This window comes from Diorhabda sublineata, chromosome 4 (genome assembly GCF_026230105.1).
Source record: "Diorhabda sublineata isolate icDioSubl1.1 chromosome 4, icDioSubl1.1, whole genome shotgun sequence".
NCBI classification, from domain to species: domain Eukaryota; kingdom Metazoa; phylum Arthropoda; class Insecta; order Coleoptera; family Chrysomelidae; genus Diorhabda; species Diorhabda sublineata.
Window position 1 is genome coordinate 10,590,258 of NC_079477.1, and position 24,139 is coordinate 10,614,396.

General features: G+C 30.9%; 2 protein-coding genes across 3 annotated transcripts in view; one reads left to right on the top strand and one right to left on the bottom strand.

Moving 5' to 3' along the window:
• Nucleotides 1-15,062, bottom strand: part of LOC130442673 (A disintegrin and metalloproteinase with thrombospondin motifs 7) — a 42,146-nt gene extending 27,084 nt beyond the window's left edge. The window contains exons 1-2 of one of the 2 annotated variants that reach the window (XM_056776987.1): nucleotides 14,711-15,062; nucleotides 7,614-7,728 (exon numbers count right to left, since the gene is read on the bottom strand). In XM_056776987.1, the coding sequence (XP_056632965.1) occupies nucleotides 7,614-7,728; nucleotides 14,711-14,722 (127 nt within the window). In that variant the 5' untranslated portion in view covers nucleotides 14,723-15,062. Of the gene's footprint in view, nucleotides 1-7,613; nucleotides 7,840-14,710 lie in introns of both variants that reach the window. The other variant, XM_056776988.1, reaches the window with a different exon arrangement.
• A 7,608-nt stretch (nucleotides 15,063-22,670) lies between these two features.
• Nucleotides 22,671-24,139, top strand: part of LOC130442990 (A disintegrin and metalloproteinase with thrombospondin motifs 12-like) — a 49,266-nt gene continuing 47,797 nt past the window's right edge. The window contains exon 1 of the mRNA XM_056777422.1: nucleotides 22,671-22,758. Coding sequence (XP_056633400.1) covers nucleotides 22,671-22,758 — 88 coding nt within the window. The remainder of the gene's footprint in view (nucleotides 22,759-24,139) is intronic.

A 24,139-nucleotide genomic window follows, 5' to 3' on the forward strand; every position in this document is an offset into this window, starting at 1 on the left:
TTTTATCCTTGGTGCATCAATACTTTTTTTTAATATAACAATCTTACATTTCAATCATTGATTTATTCTTCCCTTTCTATATACATGCAAAGAATCAAACATTGAATCATATTAAAGGTAATTATTTATTTAATAGATTTTTTTTTGAATTTCAATTAGAACAAAACTCAGCACCTGTTATTATGGTACCGACGTATCGAAACACCTGTTTGGTACTCCCATCACAAATGTAAATCCCTCGGAGAGTAATTGGTTTTTGCTTTGCTATTCAAATTACTTGGTTCCGTTTTATGTAGAAAAGAAAATGAGATAATCAGCGAGACGGTGGAAACAAAATTTATTTATTATGCGGGTTCATTTGCAACATAATTTTATATACCAACTAAAGGAGACATACGATGGTTGTCTTAAAAGTTTCAGACCATAGATAATTTGTTCCATTTTACATCAGTCATTTTTAAATTCTATACGCTGTTTGCAGCAGTGCTGCAAGCTGTTTAACCCTTCCAAATAATAATTGTCGTTTTTTTTCTCAAACTAGGCGTTCATGTATGCGATAACGATAGTTCTGTCTTCTTAGACAGTTCCTAGCTCCTATTTCATTCCCATAGACGTATAAATTTAAACCCAATCATTTATTGACAACTCGATACTTAATATTTTCCAGTTTCTGAAAAATCTACGCAATGACTTACTTATATGATTGTTGAACAGAAACTAAGTACAAAATGACTGAAATTTTAGTGAGAGAAACAATCCTCGTAGATGTAATTAAAAATTTCACGGTAGTATAAAGTTTAGTGTTAAATTATATACAGATATGCCAGGATGAGGAGTAAAAAAATGACAGTTTTACTGGATATTGGTATAAAATTATAAGATATTTAGCAAAGTTATGTTTTGCTGGAGAAAAAATTTTAGAAGAACAACGCATTGCTACATTAAACTCACTTAATGGACAGAACATTTTGAATATTGGATGATTTCATCTTAAATTATCTTTTCTAGTCGTCAACAGTCGATTCTTCAATATTTTCATGTTTAATACGTACTTTAGACTACCAGCACCAATCTTAGAATCTTCTCGAGCCAGTAGTTTATTAAAATGTTCTATAAGATCACTGTATCACGATCTGCTATTAATAAGTTATAATCCAAACGAATTTACTGCAATGCTTGAAGAGCTGAGTGTAGTATGAAGTAATATGGAATTGATTATGAAACTCTTTAAACCTAGTGATGATGATAGTGAACAAATTAGAAACGTATAGAATTATGAAGAAACAATCCAGCTACCGAAGTACAAAAGAAAAAAAGAAAAATTGGGATCAATCTTCGAGAGATAATAAACCTATAAATCTGAAAAATAAAGTATACAAGGACTGCGAGGATCTACTGAGAAACTACGAATCACTCAAAGAGCGAAGGACAGGATGATGTTTAACAGTTTGCGGTACCGGATCAAGAATTAGAATATCCGGAAGAAAACCAGAATGATATTCTTAGTTGAGAGAATGGTTACAACGACAAGACATCAAGATGGACATATATTTAGCCATATATTGCATTGCAGGAGCATTCTTTTAGAGGGTAACAAATAGCTCAGAATAGTATGGAAATACCTTCATGAGACTTGCCCCCATAAAGGTTAAGAATAGAAAGAAATATTATAGCGAGAGAAGTGCAATTGTTTTGCCTACAGTATCAAAGTATTGGATTTGTTTCAAATAATCTTTATCCAAAAGTTCGACTCTAATTTTTGGTACCTAATCGTTAATTCAGTTTTGGTAGTTTATATTACTTCAACATATTCTTTTTTTATTGTGTTATAAATTTGTTTGTCTTTTTTCCTCTTCAATAATTCTCTCTTCATTTCCAATTTTTGCTATGTTAGTTGAATGGTCAAAGTTTGATTCAAACCTTTTATTCGGTATTTTATATCTTTTGATTCTTATAACTCTATTGTCTTTGATAAATTTTATCCCTTCCTTTATCTTTTATTTTTGGTTTCTTTTATAGTATTATTTTTTGAAATTATATTTTGATTAGAAATGATTTTTGCTGAATCCAATTCAGCGTGACTTGAAACGTTGCATTCTGTTAGTACTCCATGGATTGTTCTTTGCTTCATCCTTCTAAATAATACACGATGGAGAATATTTCATTCTAAAAATAATTTAAAAAATATGGTAATTTATCATAATTAATCCCTTTATAATAGTTGAGCTTTCTCCGCACCTGAAAATTGACGAACCTCCTATAATAAAACTGACATGTTCTCAGCATGTACTTAGCATGTTTTTGTAAATGATTCGTCGTGACCCGCTGTGGGAGTGTAACATACCGAAGGCGAGTTATCAATATGTCCTATTACAATATAACGTTTGTGAGGAATTTAAATTATTCTTATTTACGAGTAAACCAATATTCAAATCGTTTTTTAATACACAAAGTTGTTAAGAAACAACAGGCTATAACTAATTCACGATTGACACTAAGCAGTTTAAATGTGTTTCACAATCTTTAACAGTTTTCTAATTACTGTACACAAATTAAAAAATAGAGTTCGATTGAGGATTCTTTGGTTCCATTCCAATCTTGTTCATTAATTATTTATTTGCTCCTTGAATTTACCAATATCATAAACTGTTCTTGTTAGTTTATTCTATTATTTATTTTATTATCACCTTTTCCCAGCTCCTCTAATTTGTACAAACTAATATAGACGAAATTCGAGATCACACCAATTCTTGATTGTTTCAAATTTATCCCAACGAAAGTTTTTTTATGCTTACAAGACTTTTTATTAAGAAAGTTAAAATTTTCTTATGAAATTCATACATAAGCCGCAAAAAATATGCCAACTAATTGCGACTGTCTAATAAAATCATATTATTCTCATACGACGTGTAATCAAGGAGAAGCATCGATGAGCTTGAGCCCATTACAGCTAGTCTGCTACTACAACCGGTATAATAAGATAGTTTGTAGTATGTGTCGTGAAACATGAATTTTGGAAAACTCATAAAGTTTTGGTTTGAATTATAAAAGTATCAAACAATCATAAGAAATCTTGACAATCTGTCTCTGGTGATGAAGAATTGACTTTGAAGAGTGTTTACAAATGTTATTATAATATGTCCTAGGTATTTTGGCAAAGGGTAATTTGAAACTTGAAAGCAGATAGAGTTAGTTAGGATGGGAGAGAAGATCCAGTCATGAAATATACACACTTTTCAATGAGCCACCAATCAGCGCGTTTATAAAGACAAGGTTACAATGGCTCGATAACTTAGAACGAATGGACGAATACAGAAAAAAAGTTGCATCTAAGATACCTGAGGGCAAGAGGAAAATATGTAGACCAAAAAAACGGTGGAGGGAAGTAGTAGAAGAAGACCTTAGAGAGATAAACGTCTGTATATAAGGCCATATATATAAGTATTCGAAAGCGAATTGAAGTTAGTCCACTTTAGTGTTTCCTTGCCACGTTCCCAATAAAAACTACTCAAGTACTCATAATGTAGCTTGCAAGGACTTCTTTACAGATAACACACACACACACACACACACACACACACACACACACACACACACATATATATATATATATATATATATATATATATATATATATATATATATATATATATATATTATATTCATTTTTCAAGTAGTTATCGAACTTTGATTATTGTGTTACTCCTCGCCATTCTCGACATCAAGACCAGCGCGCAGAGTCCATATACCTAAAAGGTGTATTCTAGCTCAGAAAAAATAAGTAACTTATGGAACTCAGATCCAAAGTAGTATTCAAAAGAGCTAAATGTCTTCTCTCCATTTACTAATTGTCATCATGCATTACATGAACAAGTCCATGTTTTGATTAAGCACTAAATGATGTCGTCCAGAGAGCAAAACATACATGACTAACCGCCAATTTTAGACGTCATTTGATCGCTTTGACTTTCTCAATGAACCATCAGTTTTCCATATATGTTCTTTAGACACTATAATATTTTGATATTGTTCATGCTTGAGGATTTTATAAACAATTAATACGAATTATGGGCGTAGAAGATGATTTGGATGGATTTTATGGTACACTAGATATTGAGATACCCAACAATGAAGTTTCATAATGTTTTGAGTTAATAATAAAGTAGTATTTATATTTTTTGTTGTTATCATTTTCAATACGTTTTGTTGAATTATTAATATCGTCCATTTCATTATCATAAAATTCCTTAATTAATTCTATTTTGGTAGTATTCATTCACATGAAAAAAAAGGATTAAATATAATAAATACATTTTTCAGTGAAAATTTTCATATTTTTCAATTTGAAAACATGGCACTTTGTTATACAATATATAACACAGTCCGTTTGATCTCTCTTCCTTTGAAATTTTAACAAGTCGGTCATTCGCCATTCTATTGTCTCATGATCTTCTAGTTCTGGCTCATTTCAAGGTATCTAGAACAGCACGTGTCATTCTGATATCTTAGCTCCTTGTTCATCTTCGTTCTCTGAAGATGATATTTTAGATAGTGTTGGTGTAGAAATACATAGGGTGTTTAGTCCTTCGTTGCTTATTTTTTAATGTTTTTGTATTTGTGATTTGCTTTCATACCCCAAAAATTTATTTCATAAAAGGAATCCTAATAATGTAGCTGCTACTGTTTTTTTTTGCTTTCACTTCTTATTTCAGGTTCCCGTTACTTGTAATGTTATCTCCTAGATATTTAAAACTCAAAAACTGAGGTTTTCATGATTGTCTTATGAAATTGCTAATCAGCTTTTTATGTGTCATCTATATATTCTCATTATATCGTTATTTTGTACTTATTTATCATTTTCATATTTATTGCTCACCATACTAACAATAAAATCAAGATACAAGCCAACAATTGAAAAAAAATATGAATATTTAATTATTAGTATTCATTTGCAATATTCCAAGACTTCGGGTCATTAATAATCCTTAGTATTATCGATATTTACATAACAATGATATAAATCTGTCGCTGGTAATTATTATGGACGATAATCCTTCTCATTCTTAACATTGTAGGATTGTTATGTGACTATATGGTCAAATTATGTACTTGGTTAATAAAATTGTAGTAGGAGGGCCAGAGAAATTAAGTAAATAATCGATACCAGTTATAAAGTTGAAAAATAAAGTAACATTATATGTGAAGTTCCTTGAAATGATTGTTTACATGAGACAGATGTCTAAATATTTGGAAAATGGATTAAGAGATCATCACAACAATTTAACCATGGAATATATTTAACATATATTAACACATTTTCAAAACAAAAACTACAACAATTGTTTTAACAAAAATTAAATACATAAAAATATTGATTCTATGAATGATATAAAAGATTTAATTTAATAGTAAAATTTTTAATGATGTGAATTTCTCATGTTTTATCTTTCACATGTGATTATTAAGTTTTAAAGAAATACAAAAAATTTGATCTAACTCAATGGGAGAGCTTTGGAAACATTTATATGATTTCAAACATCTTAATGATAAAATTGGCCTTAAATAGGTCGTAACAAGATTGTATTTCCACTGAATACTTAGGAACATTCAATTTATATCTCATTTTATTGCTGACCATGCGATGCTGTAAGTAATATTTATTTGCAGTTACAGAAGTGATAAGAAAACATTAGTATCGTTGGCACCATTATATGTCTGGGAAATATGACTTGAGAAATTTTTATGGGCCGAATCAAGAACATTACAAGAATAGTTCACATTTAAGATGATTATTTGTTTTATATTCAGATAACAAGTTGTAGTGAATGGAAATATTTTTCTATTTCAGAAATAAACTAATTGAAATTAATTTTGAACCACCAATAAAGATTTGAAATAAATTAGAAAAAAGACTTGGCAAACAATGAAAAGGTTGAATATGGAAGAGTTTAAGATAATTCAATGATAATATGTGAAAAGAGTGTTCTCAATCTGAAAAAAATGTCCTTAAGTTTGAGGTTGAATTATAATGGCAGCAGCTAATAGCGTAGGCCTGAGTGTGAAATAAAGAAAAAAGCCCTAGAACAAGAAAAGAGAGAAATAACTAATTCCAAACTATAGAATAATTTACTCAAAAAGGACACGAAGCTTCATGTATTCAATGACTGAAGTCTGAACACCCAGTAAATATTATTTTATTTCAAAAACATTCCACATGCATATTCAAATGAAAATCTTGATACAAGATTAGAATTTGAGTAGTTGAATACTTCTGTTTTTGTTCCATTTACTGGAAGTGCCGGCGATATAAGAATACAGAAATTTGCGAAATGACGTCTCAGTAGCATTCAAACTTGAAACAAATCATATTATCAGTACTAAGTTCGAAAGAGAAATTGTTGGAGAAATTGGGCTGTTGTTTTTAGAAATTGCTTGTAAAGGAATGTAGATCACTAAAACCCACAGAAACTGCAAGAGTGAGCAGGACAATTGGAGATTATTCTCTATAAGAGATCATTTCTCATCACAATTAGCAATAGCAACTAAGTAATTCGTACATCATGGAAGGGTATTTGTAATGCGAAATGTTTTAAAATTGATAAAATAGATAGACTTTTCTCTTACCGACCCTAACTGATATTACCTTTAACTTCAGATATTAACTCCAGTGGTGCCAAAAACGAAGAGTTAGAAAGGTTTCATTAATTCAAATCGATACATTAAAAAATTTTTGTGACCTCTTCCTTATATCAGAACATTTGAAAATCCAACTTTTTAGCAAGAACACGCTAGGACTAATATAGTCAAATTTTGATCTACTTCCTCAATTGAACATGGGTAGGACACAATCGGTAAAAAATTAAGAAATTGAGAGTATCCACAAAAAGAGCAATTGCAACTAAGTAGTTCGCAGACCTTGCATGGGTATTTGCAGTGCGGTATACATTAATAGATAAGAAAGAGTTTTCCCTTACAGACCTTGGTTGTTATTAGCTTTAGCTCTGACACAAATTAATTTCTGTGGTTCCAAAAATGAAGAAGTAGAAGTGTTTCATGGATGTATATTGATACATTCAAGAAATTTTACGACCTTAGCTACTTCTTCACATCAGGATACTTTTATAATAATAATATGTCCTAATATAGCCAATCTTTCCTCAATTGAACAGGGCGTATTAAAAGAAATAAAAGGTAACAGTAAGGTCACTAAATGTTATTGTGTTTCATGTTGATTTTTTTTTCTACATCTACTTATTTATTATCGAAGAGACCAATTTCTGTGATAACAAAAACGAGGAGTTAGAAGGGTTTTATGAATGCATATCGATACATTTAAGAAATTTTGCGATCTCATCTACTTCCTCATATAAGGACCATTCAAAATTCATTTTTCTAACATGAATACGCCCTAATATAGACAACATTTCCTCAATTGAACAGGACGTATAAAAATAAATAAAAGGTAACAGTAAGATCACGAAATGTAATTGTGTTTCACGTTGATTTCTTTTTTCTACATCTACTTATTTATCTCGTATAGCGACTATAAAACTAGGTACCTACGTTAAATTACAATACGATCTTTTTTTAATATAAAATACAGAATGACTCACCTTTGTATTCTGCCGCCGCAGCACTGATAACAGTCAATGAAACAAGCAAGAACCAATGGCGGTTCCCTTTATAGGGTTTTCTAAGTCCACTCATCGAATATATATGTTCACTTAACTACCAAGAAATAAAAACTTAAAAAATATTTAACACTTGTAGTTATCGTCTTTGAGGCGTTTTAGTGAGAGTTTCATGTTTTAAGTGATCATAAAATTGTAGTTTATAAAACTGTGAAAGCGATTGTTGATAATAAATTCGCAATTGGCGGCATAGTTAGAATGTGAATTTGGTAAAAGAGAACGATTTACAAATAATATAGTCGAAATTCGTAACCTATAAAGCAGAAACAAAATGTAATTTTTGAAAATTTAACTGGCAACCACAGTAACATCAAAGCAATTTCGATTATTAGATCAAAGTGGTTTAATGGAAAGATATTCAAAACTGTTAGCAAATGAACACCAGTTAAAAAGATCATCATTTTCTTAAGGATAATCAATTTCTTGACAATACGCTCAAATACTTTCATCTACAACCACCATCAAAATTACGCATTTGAAAATTTATATAAATACAGGAAATTACATATTACCCATACGTCTAAAAGAGTGCGAAAAAGTACAATGCTATTTAAATGAAATATTCATTATAACACTCTTTTTTATTCGTATATTTAGCAAGTTACCTTAGATAATTTTGTGTTGTGTCAAAGGTTTTGTAACTGCAATAATTTTGTTGTGAAACGTTATCTTCATTTCGAAAAATGTTCCTCAAATTTTGATTGATAAAACACTGAGTTTTAAGCTAAATAAACATGGAAGAAGAATCAGAGGAGTGCAACTCCTGATATTGCGGAAATTGCGTGCAATGTACCTCAAAATTTATTTCCGGAAAAGTTAAGAAAAATATACATGCAGTCATATAGTGATTTTTTGGATTGGTGTAACACTTAAAAAATAAAAAACTACACGCAAAAGTTCATAAATGTTATAGTCGCATCATTCAATGTTTAAAACTACCATAAATTTCGAACAATAATCCAAACACAATGATTGAATAGAGAGGTTAGGTTAAAACATAACTGGAATTTATAATTCGGTTTTCAACGAAAGTATTTTGTAATGTGGTCATAGATGAAATATTGTATGATACTCGTACGTGAAGTATTTTTTCACACTCGTTATTTTAGGAACTCGTAGTATCACTTCGCGCACTTTTATCATAAATAACTATTGGACTATGTATTTGGTCGTAAATATAGGTTTTTTATTTTTCAACAAGAATATTCTTTTAGTGTCGTACTTTATATTAAACTGTTATGCTGAAAAGCAAAATTGATTATGTCAATTATCAAGTTAGGGATTCTTATTTTACACTTCTTAAGGGGGACTATTTCTCAGATTAGGTAGACCATATTCATGTCTACCAACAAAGGCAATCGTGCCTTGTCAGTTTTTCACAATTTTTGGGGAGTTTTGGGAGTCAATAAAAAACTATTTCAAAATATATAATTTGAACATGAAGACCACCACATTTCGAAAGAAATTAGTATTATATATTATGCTTTTTATGAATATTTTTCCAAATCTTTGGTTTCTAGGCTTATTATAGAAAGTTATTACTTTTTCAAAATTTGACACTTTATTTTTCACCAAAAAAGAGCATCATGTAGTATACGAGTAGTGCAGTAGTTGATATTGAATAGAATACATATACGAGGGCCGTTTTTTTTCAACCTCCGATAGGCTACAAATATAGTTCATATAAAACAATAATTTTATTACCAAACGGTTAGTAAACTTACAGTTACTTTTCGACATAATCACAGAAGACATTTGTCATATCTGTTGACAAGCTTTTCAATACCTTCTTCAAAGAAAGTTGCCGCCAATAAATTCAAGTAGAGTACAAAACAGACCTTGAAACTTTTGAAAATTCCGAAGACAAAGCAGTAATGGTGAATCTGCGGTTTTCTTTAACCATTCTCCCAACTCGTTGAACCAGTTCATCTGAAACGACAGATTTGCGTTCTTAACCCGCTTTATCATGCACATCATTACGGCCATCTTTAAACTTTCGACACCATTCACGCACAACACCATCACTCATGAAGTTTTCCCCACACAAACGACTCATTCTCTAATGGATTTCTGCAGCACTATTCATACCTCGAAATTTACACTCATCCGGAGGATGTCGCACAACGCCGACTGAGATCTTCGTAGTCGCCTACAGCGCATGCCCGCTTTCTTCTGCCCAACTACCGTCTGCACGAAGTGACTGGAATTTGAAAAAGAACGACACTCATATTGTATGTTCTATAGTATTCTTTTGATTTTGAGTATTGAGTCTCTATTTAACAAAATTATAACTTGATTCAAAATATTTTTATACCTTCAATGCCCTTCCTGTTGTGGGTACAATCGTTCTTTTAGATATTGCATTAATTCATAAAAAAATAATATAATCTTATGATTACATATTCATTACATTCGTTACAATACAAAACTTTACGACTATATCCAAGTTGCACATTAATCTGTTATAGAAAACAGAAACTAATAAATTCGAAACCAAATTTTGAAAGTCTTCAACGGCTTGAGATAATGAAAATAGCTGTCCGCGCATCTTTTGTATGACATATATTCACATGTTTGTCGTATTTCTACGTACTACCTCGTACTGACTGTAAGGCACATTTCGATCTCCTTTAATCATTTTTCGCACAACATCGATGTTTCTTGGATTAACAACCGATTTTTACCAACCAGTCATCATTTCTGCGATGTTTCTTGGATTAACAACCGACTTTAACCAACCAGTCATCACTTCTCTGATGTTGCTTCATTACGAAGCGATTCTATGTATTGTTATTGAGTGAAGCCTTTTTTAAAATCCTAATAATTCATCCAGCTTGAATCTTCACCATTATTGTACAAAATTTCTTTTAATGAACGTTTACTATCAAAAACTTACATGGTCGATTTCTAACTTACTTCGCAATAACAAACGGGATAATTCACAAATACAGTTGTGCCACTACAGTGGGTCGAGACACAGTGTGACAGATAGGTCGCCATATTCAGTATCACCTTAGGCGCCAAATTCAAATAGAGCATTAAATGCATTTGAAGTCAGAAGTGTATAAAACTTAACCCAAACAACCCTAATCCAATTAGCCAATCCTAAATAACCCAAAAGATTTAATTTTTGATTGTTTATTTAAAAACATGTGTTTTTAAACTTATTCCTTTAAAAATGATTATTTTTGCAGTTTTCGACTCATAAATTGTTTCATCAGAAAATTGTCTTAACCAGAGAATTTGGATAAAATAAAATAATAAAATGATAATTCGTGTGAAAAATCACTAAAATAAATCACCTCACTAGTTTATCTTGAAGCTATAAAAAATAAGTTCTTTAAATATTGGACATCAGTTAAAAAATAAAATATAACATATCATATTACAGATAGTCATATCTTTTCCACCAAGTTGAACACAATTTATTCTCAACAATTCCCTTTTTTTGGAACTCTTGGAAAGTAGCACATATGGAAATATCAATTTTTGACTCAATAAGATTTGTTTACACACAAACACAGTCTTTTGGCCACATCACTGATAGCCGAACCAATGTCTGTGTAAGTTAGGGTACTAAATATGGCGGAACTATTCAGCAAGCGACTAAGCATTTGCCACATCATCTTTCGACCCACTGTATGTGCCACAACTCATTAACGCCACCTATTGGTAGGTTGTAAGAACCTTCGTATTGAGATCGTACTTTCCGCTCAAACAATCGTTGACTCTACTTGTAATTCGAAGTGGATTGAGCGTAAGGATAACATTTATCAATTTATAATTCACTTTAATATGTTTTTATAATGTTCCGTAATGATGTATGTGTATTATTAAGTTATGGATGTAAAACAGTGTAGCGAAATCAAGTGGTAATGAATATGTGAAACATCACTAGATTAAATTAGTTGAAAATATCAAGATATAGATGACACAATGTCGCTGGTCAAATTGTTTCGGAATTATTTACACTAAAACGTTGAGAGAAAGAAAATGTTTCAAGAAGTTCAGAATTTATATTGAAAATAAAAAAACTGGTTGTTAAAAAATTCTGTGTCGCGAGGGCTAAAATGACATGACTTATCATATATCATATATTCCATTTGAAGAAAATTCAGTATATCTTACTCTTCCCATAAAATATGTGCTTTCACACAAGTTTTACTATGCATATAGAAATTTGCAACTTTTATATGATTCTTAGTTAATTTCCTGACCAATATATTCGTAAAAATTATTGTTATGTATCCAAAATATTATGCTTTCAGTAATATTTTTGTATAATACTTTTTGATTTTTGATGTCCCGCCAATGGATAATTCCATCTGTACTCTTAATATTATCTTGAGTTGTTTGATCTGGAACATTTCCATCCAGTTGCAAAAGAAACGCCATGAAATGCTGCTTTCCTGCTCTCTCGAGCTGCAGTAATCGATAGTAAAGTATATCCAATCATGAACTAGAGGGTGATTGAACTATCTAATACAAATAAATTAAAATTAAGAGTGCTTTTAAAAGATATTTTTAAATCAAAAAGCAGCTAGTTTGTGTTACATTATCTTAATGTGATTATTGTATTTGAATTCTAATAATACTGCGCATTTAAGATTAAGGCAGGTATACTTGGTCTTCGTTTTTTAATATAATCAACTGAAATTTGTACTTAAAGTGTAACGAGTTGACATATAGAGCTTTAAATATGATCTTTCTTGTGAAATAAGATTAAATGATTTGAAGTTTAAATATCTTGAGGACATCATTAGTTTTTTATACCATACTATTTTTAATTATATTGTTAATTTTATGTAATGTGACATCAAAAAAAAATTTATTATTTTGTTGTTGAATTGAACTTTTTTTAAAGAGAAGAAATGAATTTTTTATTTATCTACACAACGAATAAAGAATGGGGTATTTTAAGTTTTTTTGAGACAGTTTCGTCAAAATCTTCAATTACTAATTGTGCTATAATCCTCACATAGTAAAACCATAAATTTGTTAATACATTTCAATTTTAAATTTGAGGTATATTATATTTTTATTCTGATATTCATATTGAAGGTAATTATTGATTATTATAATCATGCAAACTTTCAATGTCAAGTCATATCTGAAAAAGACCCAAATAGGTTGTAACGTCTTTTCACTTGTTCTTTGAAACTAATGTTCTACCAAATAGATCTTATATTAAGAAAACCATATTTTAAGTATACTTTGTTATACTCGTAATAATCAAATGTCGTGTATTTCTAAAAATAAATTTCAATAATAAAATAATAGTAATAAACAAACATCACGAAATACTTAAGTTGTTAACGTTTTTGTGCACTTGATGGACGTTTATTTGAATTTAATCCCGATTTTCTACAGGACTAGGTAAAAGAACAATGAATGAAGAAGCTGATGTATGGAAAATATTTTGATTGAAAGAGCATAGAATTTGTTTCCGAAAAGGTTTGAATGGATTCGACAGGGTTTATTAAATCAGTAAAAATTTTACGTGAAAGGAACGAATTCTAGATTTAAGAATCAATATATGTCCGTTCTTGATGGAATAAGTGAAATATATTCAAAACTGATTTCTACTTTAATATTATTGCAGAAATTCGTGAAAAATGTTAAAGTCGTTAATATACCTATGAAAAAATTCTATTTCAAAAGCTCTTGTCTTATTGGACATATTATATTACTACAAATATTGTAATGATGATGCTTTTTGTGCAATAAAAGTCACTTCGAGAACACAAAATCACAATATACAGTTTTTCATGACTACACTTGAGAGTAAAGTTTTAAAGAGGTCCTAGGACACGATAAATTTCAAATTTTTAGTAAAATGAAGTATTATAAGTTTCAAAAATCTCAGTTTTGGGTACTCTTGACCCATCAAAAGTATATAGAACATAAATTGTAGACAGTTTAATTATTAATAATATTACTCTTCTGAAAAATTATGATTAACTTAATAATTTTGGAGATACATAATGATTAATGATTCAGAGCACATAGTGGCCGATGCAGAATACGAAAAAGGCGTCGATACTTACAGGTATATACATATAATTATTTGATTTTGATTGACTGATTTTTTAGAATAACAATTCGTTTCAATTTCTTAAACAATTTCGATTTAAACAATAAGATACTTATCACATGGTAACACGCATTTATATCAATAGTAGGGAAATTAAAAAAAGATGGATTAAAAAAATTGTAATAGTTTTCGGTACTGAATTGAGTTTTTTATCAAATAATAGAATATAAAATACAGGAAAAATGGATTTCGTAGATAATATCACATGCACATGTATAAGTTAGTATTACCTTTACTCGATAATTGAGAAGTTCTAAATTTATCTATGATCCTTTTTTACAAATTATAAACTTCCATCTCGTAAGCAACACTTCCTTTCAAGTTATTTTTATATTATTTATTGATGTGGATGTTTTTATCTGTCACCGAAAAAGACCCTTTTAGAAATTCGAAACGCTCGTATGTTTTCAGAAGTGATTGTTGAAAAGAAACAATAATCAAACTATGACTTTTCGATATTGGAGTGGACAATCTATCCCAATTTTCCTCATAATTTATCACATAGAAAATACGATTCAGTTTACCGAAGTGACAAAACTATTAAAAATGCTTGGTGAGATTCCAAATTCACAATCTTTATGCCAGAACGATTTACCTCGAAGGTTCAGAGTTGTAACATTCTTAATGGATCATTTAGTTTTCAATTTAACAAGTTTTATCATCATAGATTTTCGAGATACTTATTTGTACAACCTCAACATTTGTACTAAATTTTATCACAAAATTTAATTGAAAGAAATACTTGGAAAATAATTTTACTCTTATTAAACACATATTCATTATTTCGAATACTTTAAAAACATATGTTTACATATCTCACAAATAGAGGCTGAACAAATAGGTGAGCTTTTTAAAAAAGTTAAATGGGGTTTTTCTCCTTTCAAACCAGGCAGTGTATAGTTAATATTAATCATTTTTTGTTTACCGTTCGTAGCATAACTCATATAATTAATGACGTCGGTGTCATTTTTGTCAATACGAATACATAAACTGACACAAATCACAGTGTAACAAATCACATGCCGTCAATCAGCCGGGCGTCGATAAAGAGACAAAACAAACGAAAAACGGAAATGCCATATAGTTCTCGTACCGGAAAAAAAAACTAAAACAAAATGCACCTGTCACGCGCACCTAACTAACTTTAAATAATAGCAAATAACAAGAGAAACAGTTGAGAGAATATCTGATCTGACCACTTGACCAGACTACTTGTTTCTCGAGACCGATTCACCTCTAGAGATGGGTGATAATGTTTTGTTTCAACCCAACCGAATGGACCATGTCTCGGACGGTTGCTACTGCCTATAGACTTTACCCACCAATAGAAATCAGAATTAATGACTACACCTACAACTACGTTTCGTTAAAGTGTCGTTTGGTTTAAATTTTTTCTTGTTTTCATTCATAGCCTTTGAAATATTGAGAAATATAACAATTTAAAGATTTTATAGTCATTCATCTAATTATTATTATTTTTTTTCAGTAGAAGATTAAATATTAGAAATCGAAATGTTAGTTTAGTTTTTTGCATGTTTTGCAATATTTCTAAAAAACTTAACTATTAGAAAGTTTACTTCCATTGAGATTTATCGGTTTCTGTACTGAAATGATGGATTGCTGGAACTATTGTCACACAAAAACAATGTACATCACCAAGCATTACTTTACGTCATTACCCAGGTTTTTAGTATATTCTATTACTTTACCTTTATTGTCATAAAATTCAAAAGAATTAATAATAAAGTTTGACAATATATACATACCTATCCTTCAACACATTTTCATTATGTATATTTCATGCGATTATAATGGTGACTTTAGAAATTTTCGTATCTTTTTGTCTTTAATCTTAAGTCCTCTAGAGTCTAGATAACCGACCTGATCCCTCTTTCCTTCTAAGCTTTATCGCTAACAAAGTATACAGGAAAACAATATAATGCGTTTTTTTGTCTACAACAATTCTTGTGCAGCTTTCTTCCATATTCACAACAGTTATTTCTATAACAATATTTAGTAATAGACTACTTTTAGTTTATAATTCATCATCTCTTGGTATTTATAAATTTAAAAACGACCCTACTACATAAAACACAGATACTCTGTTATAGGATATTATTATTCTGTTCACATCGAACTAGAGACTTGGGAGAGTCACGAAAAAAAGCATCGTACATCTTGGAAAAACTGTGCAGAATACGTTTTTATGTCCAAGATTAATAATAATACTGCAACAGCTTCAATTGGAAGGTAGGGTGATTATTGGACTGCTCGACTCTACTGATGTTATACGGCGACTGCCAAGTGTTTTGAACCTTTTGGATAAGTATTACTCAATTAGTTTCGATTATAATTATTTTTTTGGTTCTAAATATTGTATGGCACTTTTGCTTTCATGAACTAGTCATCTCTGGATGACCTAGTCAGAATCAATTAACAAAATTATTTGAAAATAACGTACAACGCTGCTTGTTATTTCTTGTGCCTTGTACGGAGGTAACCATGGCAAAAGTTCTACGGTGCTTTGTCAAGCGAAAAAGTTCACCAGTCCTTCTTAAGCTGGTACAGACTCTGATATTTCTGAGCTACGAATGTTGTTCTATTTAAACTCTACGGCGATTCTCGAACTTACCATTGAGTATGAGCTGTATTATATAACATTTATCAGCTTTTAGAACATAGTGTCTCTTCGTGTTTTAGAGTCGTCAAGAGTTGCCTTTGGACGTTTGCCCTTCGTAGTACATTCTCAGATAGTCTATAATATTCACATGTTCCTAAAATTTTTGAACATAAGGAAGATCCATTCGTTATTTATTAGTAAGTAGTGATGTTATATGTATGGTGAATGAACAATATATTTTTTCTACGTCCGTTATAATATTCATGTTTTTTTTTCATTCATTTGTATTCATAAATAATGTAATTTCTGCATCGGTCAAAAAGCGTAAAGAAAGTACCGTAGAGTCGATTTATAAAAAATATAAAAATCAACGACCCACAAATGTCAAAACCCAAGTTGTAGATATCAATACCTTTTCAAAAATTCCCTCGTTTATCGCAACATATTTGAATTTACCTAATCCAAAAAACTACACTGGGCATACATTTAGACGCTCTTCGGCGACTCTATTAGTGGATTCCGATAGTGATATAATTCAATTGAAGAAGCACGGTGGGTGGCACAGTTGCGGAGGGTTACGTAGACGACTTAATAAAAAACAAAATGGATTCCGCTATGAAAATTTTAACTTTTAACTTAATTTTTAATTCTAATTGCAACTAATTCGACTTCAGGCAACATTGTAAATGTTCACCATCCTACCAACAATCCAATAAGTACTAATACAACTATAGACGATGTTATTTCTTTGAACTCGTTAAATGTTGCCGATTCAAGTACCAATAGTAATGTAATTTCTTCTTCACACAAATTAATAATGCTCACAGTTGTACTTTCAATATTACCATTACAAAATAAAAATTGATAAAAGTTTTGTCGAATCTTTTTAAGTCTATGGACCTAGAAAATTTTTTGTATGAAACTCCGAGTGACATTTTTCACTCGTAGGAATTGCCAAACCGTCCTACTCGTGAAAAAAAGTATTACTTTACTCACTTTTTGCATAAATAATTATTATTAAATGAATGTTCCTGTATCTTAGTATTACAAACATTTGCATTGTATTTGTTTCGCTAGTTAGGTTATGGCGTGGCCACAGAAGCAAATCGTTTTTATTTCGTTTTCTGAGTTACAGTACATGTTCCTACTTCAAATAGTCGGATAATTCAACTGAAGTAACGAATATCAAATTAATTGAGCCAATTACGTTAAGAACGTTGTTGATGAAGTACCTAGTATAGGTGGTGGTATGCTACAATTTAATGTGTCGTTGATGGTATGAAGACACCCCATTAGAATTAGAATACTATTAACCACGCTTGGACTAATGAAAACATGTGGAAATTGGAGTTTCTAATAGATGGAGTAATTGAATTATTTGTTAGAACCGATAATAGTTTTATACAAACAGAATCAGACTGAATTATTTTAATTATGTACTCTGAATCATCACCTCAGAACGAATTTTTTTTTGTCAAATAACAAACATAGCAGTTGTGTATGAATCAAAATACCACCATCATTTCAAATTATCCGATTTCAGCGTTTGGCTTCGAGTATCTTCATTACAGATTACGTTGCTGATTAATTTCATTTTTAGTTTATTATACTTTAAAAAATAAATTTGGTTATACGAAATAATATCAAAATTATATCAAATTAAATGTATTCAAGAAGGTAGAAAGATTTATTGACCAAACGGCATTCGATATATTATCGTCTTCTCTAGATTTCTCTCAGCTTGTGCCAGAAATTATGGTTTAAATAAAGTAAAAAACAAAGGGATCAAACGATGAGTCGCTGTATTTGAACAGGTAGGTAGACCGCAAAGGGACCAGAAGAGAATGATTATGGGTTAGGTTTCAAGTAATTATGTAACAAATAACTATCTTATATAAATTAATAAAGCAGTTTATAATCAATTGGTTTATTCGTTATTAGTTATTTTGTAACAATGAATTTTTTTCAGAAGGAAATCCATATGTAGAAGTTACCTATATATACCTAGTATATCAATTCTAGTTGAAGAAGTTAAAATACTGTTTAAAATAACAAGTGATTCTGCAACGGCGCCTCATTGTTAAAATGACTGAGTTATTTTATAACAGATTAAAATTTATATACTTATATAAATTTTTATATGAAAATTCTATGTGAAGATTAAAGCTTTCCAAAAATTACAAAGCAAATTGAAAAAAATATTTTCTACCCACAACTCGCTCTAGTCATAAAGGGATGAAATGATTTATTGGTTTTTATGATCGATTATTGATGTTAATGTTTTTTTTTTTCGCCATTTACATCATTTGTTAGGAAAAAGTGAATTAAAATTATTCGCAATCAATATTTATTTGACGCCTCACATCCAATGAATAATGCAACTGTATATTTTCATTGGTGTAAGTCCAGCTCGCGGGTGTTTGTTTTCTACAGTAAAATTTATTTTATAAATATCGAGAAAAAAAACTTGTGAACGTTTGATTTGTAAGCAAGTTTTTCGAAAAAAAGAATCTTCAAGATTTGTGTATTTTTTCTCGTAATGTAGTCCAAACTATTTCTACTCTAGTATAGGGTGAAACATACGGGGGCAATCTTAATGAGGTTTGTCAACGAGTTTACAAAATGCTATCAACAACAGTCATTTTTCTGATTATCTCTTTTCATATTTTCTTTGATATCTTCTAAGTAATATATTTAAGTATTTTTTCTTATCTTCAGGAATGATGAGTTATCATATAATAATGACCTAATCTTTAATGTTTAATAGGAGCTGATCGATGAACCATTTTTCGAATAATACAGCGGTCATGTCTTCCTTGAGTATTTGAGTCACAATTTCTAGGATAAAAAGCCCTTTCTAGGAGCTATATTTATCTTCACTTCATTGTTTGTTTTAAAGCACGTTTTGTCATGTTTGAGTATCGGTATGTTTCAATATTTCGTGGATATTTTTATCTAAGTCCGACGATATCACATGGTTCCATAATAGCCATTCTGCTCTTGTAATGTTTGAGTTCAAACACATTGTTCCATAATAGCCATTTTGTTCCTAATATTCACGAGCACATACATGGTTGCTTAATAGCCATTCTGTTCATGTAAAGTTTGAGCTCATACACGTAGTTCCATAATGTCCATTCTGTTCTTAAATTTTCTAATGTTTAAGACCACACAGATGGTTCTATAATAGTCATTCTGTTTTCAAGTTTTCTAATTTCTAAGAACACACATATGGTTCCATAATAGCCATTGTGTTCCTTAGTTTTCTAATATTCACGAGCACTTACATGGTTCCATAGTAGCCATTCTGTTCTCAAGTGCTCTAATGTTTAAAACCACACTCTATTAAAACAAGCCAAAGTCTTTCTTAACATTATGTCATAATCGAGTACGTTAGCAGTTTCTTTGAAATCCTGTCCAATATAGACACTTAAACTCATGAAGTATGCTTCAAATAAGGTTAATAATTAACAACAATTATTGTTCACTCCTTTTAATAATAGCATTTCCTGATCGATCTCCCTATTTTCGTCTTTGACACTCAAACATATTTGAAGTAAAGTTTCTACGTGTTTTTAGCGACAGTTCAATTTTTTATGGGGTTACTGAGGATACGGAAACTTGTAGAATTCACTACTTTCATCGTGCGAATGGGTATTATAAACGTTACTTTAAAAATAATACATTAGTTTTGCTGTCGGTATAATTTTCATAGTCTCTCAAGTAAGAAAAGATGAAATATAGCAGTGATACTGTGATACACTAATGATAATAATGACTCAAAGCCATAAGCTACATGTTATAAGAATTGCACTAGATTGGAAAGGTAATCGTGTATATCAACATCTATTTCTAATCAGAGATTATATTTTTGAAATATACAAGTTTCTTTACGATCATATATTAATATTCTAGAAGCCAGCTTAAATATGATAACACATATTTCCCGATACCTAAAATTTATAATGCTATACCCAGTAAACAAGCAATGGGTAATAGCTAAGCCCGGCCAAGGTAGGTTTGGGTTCTTTCAGGCGAGTCATGTATGAAAATTAAGTAAATTTTTAAAGTATTTCTCGGCGTCTGCCATTTTAATATATTATTTATTGAACTAGTATAAGATAATATTTAAGATGGGTACTATTTTTTTCGATTGTAAGCGAAGCCTCCTTAGATACGTATATCCACAGTTGTAATTTTCACATACGTAGAATTATATAACATTGAAATTATAGTAGTAAATGTGAAAAAATCTTATGAATATACAAATAAACGAACACATCTACTACTATAAATAATCCTAATAAAGAAAAAAATCTCCATTAGAAGGATGTAACAAATATGAAATTATTATGAAAATGATAAAACAATCAAACGTTGATTGAAAATATTCATTTATTCATATCAGAATAAATTAAGTTTGAGAAATAATTGTTATAAATAATAAAGCTAAAATTGCCAGTTATTGCAAACTATTACTAAATTTTCAGCACGTAGAATAGATATTACCTTTGATTGATATTTGTACTTTTCCGTCAAACACAATGGACAAGTTTTCAACATGAAGTACCACTAATACACTCGGTTTCTGGACCAACTGATTTTATCAAAGAAATGTGAAATACCAAATGAAGCTTTTATTAGATTTTTTTCAATGTAAATTGGGAGATGGATGATGTTGGAGACAATTCTGATTTCAATAACTGGTGAATTAAATTTTCTTTATATTTTTTATCAATTAATTCTAGAACCAAATATATTCTGATATAAATAGATAAATGTTTTCAATTAACGTTTCCATTTTTTCTAATCTTTATAATAATTTCATTTTTGCTACATCCTTATAATGGACCTTTTTCCTTATTATTTATAGTATTAGATGTGTTCGTTTATTTATATGTTCATAAATTTGTTTCGCATTCACTAATATAATTTAAATATTATGTAAATTCTACGAATGTGGAAGTTACAACTATATATATACGTATACGAGGTCTGGCTATCTAATAACGAGACTGGTTACGAAAAAGGGTTTTATTATAAAAATTATTCTACATTCGAATGCTCCCCTTCAATATACTCCCCTACCCTCGTCACACACCTTTCCATATGTTTTTTCCATTAATCGAAGCAGTGCTGGAAGTCTTCTTTGGTGAATAGCTTTAGGAGCTTTGCCGTTTTTGCTTTACCGGTTCCGTCGACTCAAATCGGGTCCCTTTCAAAGCAGATCTTTTTCCAACCTTACTAACCTTTCAAGGAAATCTGAGCAGACCGAGAGCTTTTGGTCAGGAGTCAGATTTTTTGGCACCAATTTCGCACAGATCTTTGTCATGTGTAATTACTCGTGTAAAATTTTTCTAACCGTTTTTTTATCGGCTTTTACAGCCTCGTCAATCATCCGCATGCTCATTCGACGATCTTCACGGACAATTTGGTTGATGTTGGTCACTGTTTCCGGAGTTGAAACAGTTACAGGGTGACCTGGGCTCTGATCATCTTCAGTGCTCTCTCGACACTCACTAAAGCGCTTACACCACTCAAAAATATGCGCATGAGATAGACAATTGTCGCCATAGGCCTCTTGCAATAATTTATAGCACTCAGTCAGAGTTTTTTTCAATTTAATGAGAAATTTGAGATTGATACTTTGCTCCTGTTTTTCGTCACACATGGCTTTTGGGACGAGAAAAAAACACGTTCGTTTCAAACTGCTACTGCACAAATACTATAATAGTAACGGAAACGTGTTTTGGAACGAGCATAGGCAAGATATCTAGATACCTAACGCACTACTCGATTTTTACCCCATCCATATAGGGCGCCCTCTAGGCGCGCAGTCTTATTATTTAATAGCCAGACCTCGTACTACAGGTAAGGTTTCGGTGTGAAGTTAGCAGTTATAGTTATTTCCACATTTTTCTAGAGGTATATTTTAACATATTAAAACGGCGAACGCCACAATATACTTTGAAAATTTACTTAATAATCATACTTAGCTCAAGTGAAGGTGGGTTTAGTTATTTCCCATTCCTGGTTTATTAGGTATAACAGTCTCACTGGGCGAAATTTCAGGTACCGTAAAATATGTGTTGTCAGATTTAAGCTGGCTCTTAGACTATAATAGTTGTTGTATAATATATGGATCGTTTCAAGATTCGAGTTTCCACTAACATAATTACTATAATATGACATTTGAAATGTTATCTCAATTATACTGTCACAATGACTTTATAAATAATTTATGAAGCAGTTTACAAATATTGTAATGATTACGTTTAATTCATTAGTGTGTTCCACGTTTGTGGTTTTAATTATTGCGACATATCCTATTGCATCATTGACACCTTTAAATGGTAAGCTTGTTTAGACTATATGTAGACATTACTAAGAAAACCCGAACTGTTTACGTCAACCCATTGTTATCAATACGTTTTTTACCTCATCACATTAATTAATCCATATTCATTGATAATTCAATTAAATTATCTATAAACAACCGTTAAAAATTTTAATGACATCCACATAATAATAATGTGCATAGCACATTAATTTGCTGCATCTACATCAAACTAAGCCATTGTCTAAGTGATTTATGTAGAGAGTCGTTTAATTTTGTAACGTGCTTTATACGCTTTAGGATCAGAAGATGCTATAAATTTTTCTATTGGAAATACACGTAAAAGAGAAGTAAGAATTGAAATAAAAATACTCTAGATAGCATGTTTCCGCAAGCAATGAAAGGGGTAATCCTCTGATTTTAATGATTGGTTCACAACATGTAAGCCGACTGTAGCAAAAGTTATTCTACTTTTAATTTAAGGTTATTTTCGACATTACAAATAACTTAAATATAGAGTATGTTCGAGAAGTAATGCGTTAAGGCCTGCATTTAAAAATTTATTCATCGGAATGGTACAATTTATCAACCTTTTTTTAAATACGACCCTTCTGCATCAATACACTTCCACCATAGAAATTTTCATGCAGTATAGACATCTAGGAAGGATTCAATGGGGATGTCTTTCAGCAACCTCTTCATAACGGCCCTAATATTCACTAAATGTTGTACTCTTAACGATCTCTTGAGCCGAGGAAACTACGAGAGAACTAACAGGGCGAGGCTGAGGCCTACAGCTGGATGGGGGATGAAGCTGACCTCGTTTGTGGTTAGGTAGTCGGTCTTGAGAAAGGCCGAGTGAGCGGGCACATTGTTGAAGTGGAGCTTCCAAAAAACCTCTATTTCCGACCAGACGTGGTCGATCCTTCACGTAAAATTAAGCATCCCGGAATATTGGATTGTAATTTCGAGAGACAGTCATTCTCAAAGGCTTTATGAAGCATTGCGTAAATCTTCACTCTCACGTTTTCTCGAGTCTTACATAAAACTTCATCGCGCACTGCGGCACGATATTTTCTCCCATCCTGGCTACGATCCGAGAGAGACGTGCACTGATCCAAGTGTCTTGTCGTTCCAGAAGCTTGGTCCGCTGTGCTCCCCAGACTTCCCTCCACTTAGCCTGACGCCCCGAACGTTTCGACGTACAGACGTCCAGAAATATCTTCTATAGTTAATTCGTTTCGTTTTTCGGATTAAATATTATAAATAATAATTTTAAACCAGCCTTGAGTGTGAAAATTCGGAAAAACTATATGAATTCACATATTTTGATAAAATAGTATCTAAAGCTTGAAAAAAAAACATAGGATATTATTCAACGAGAGATGATTGTTGTT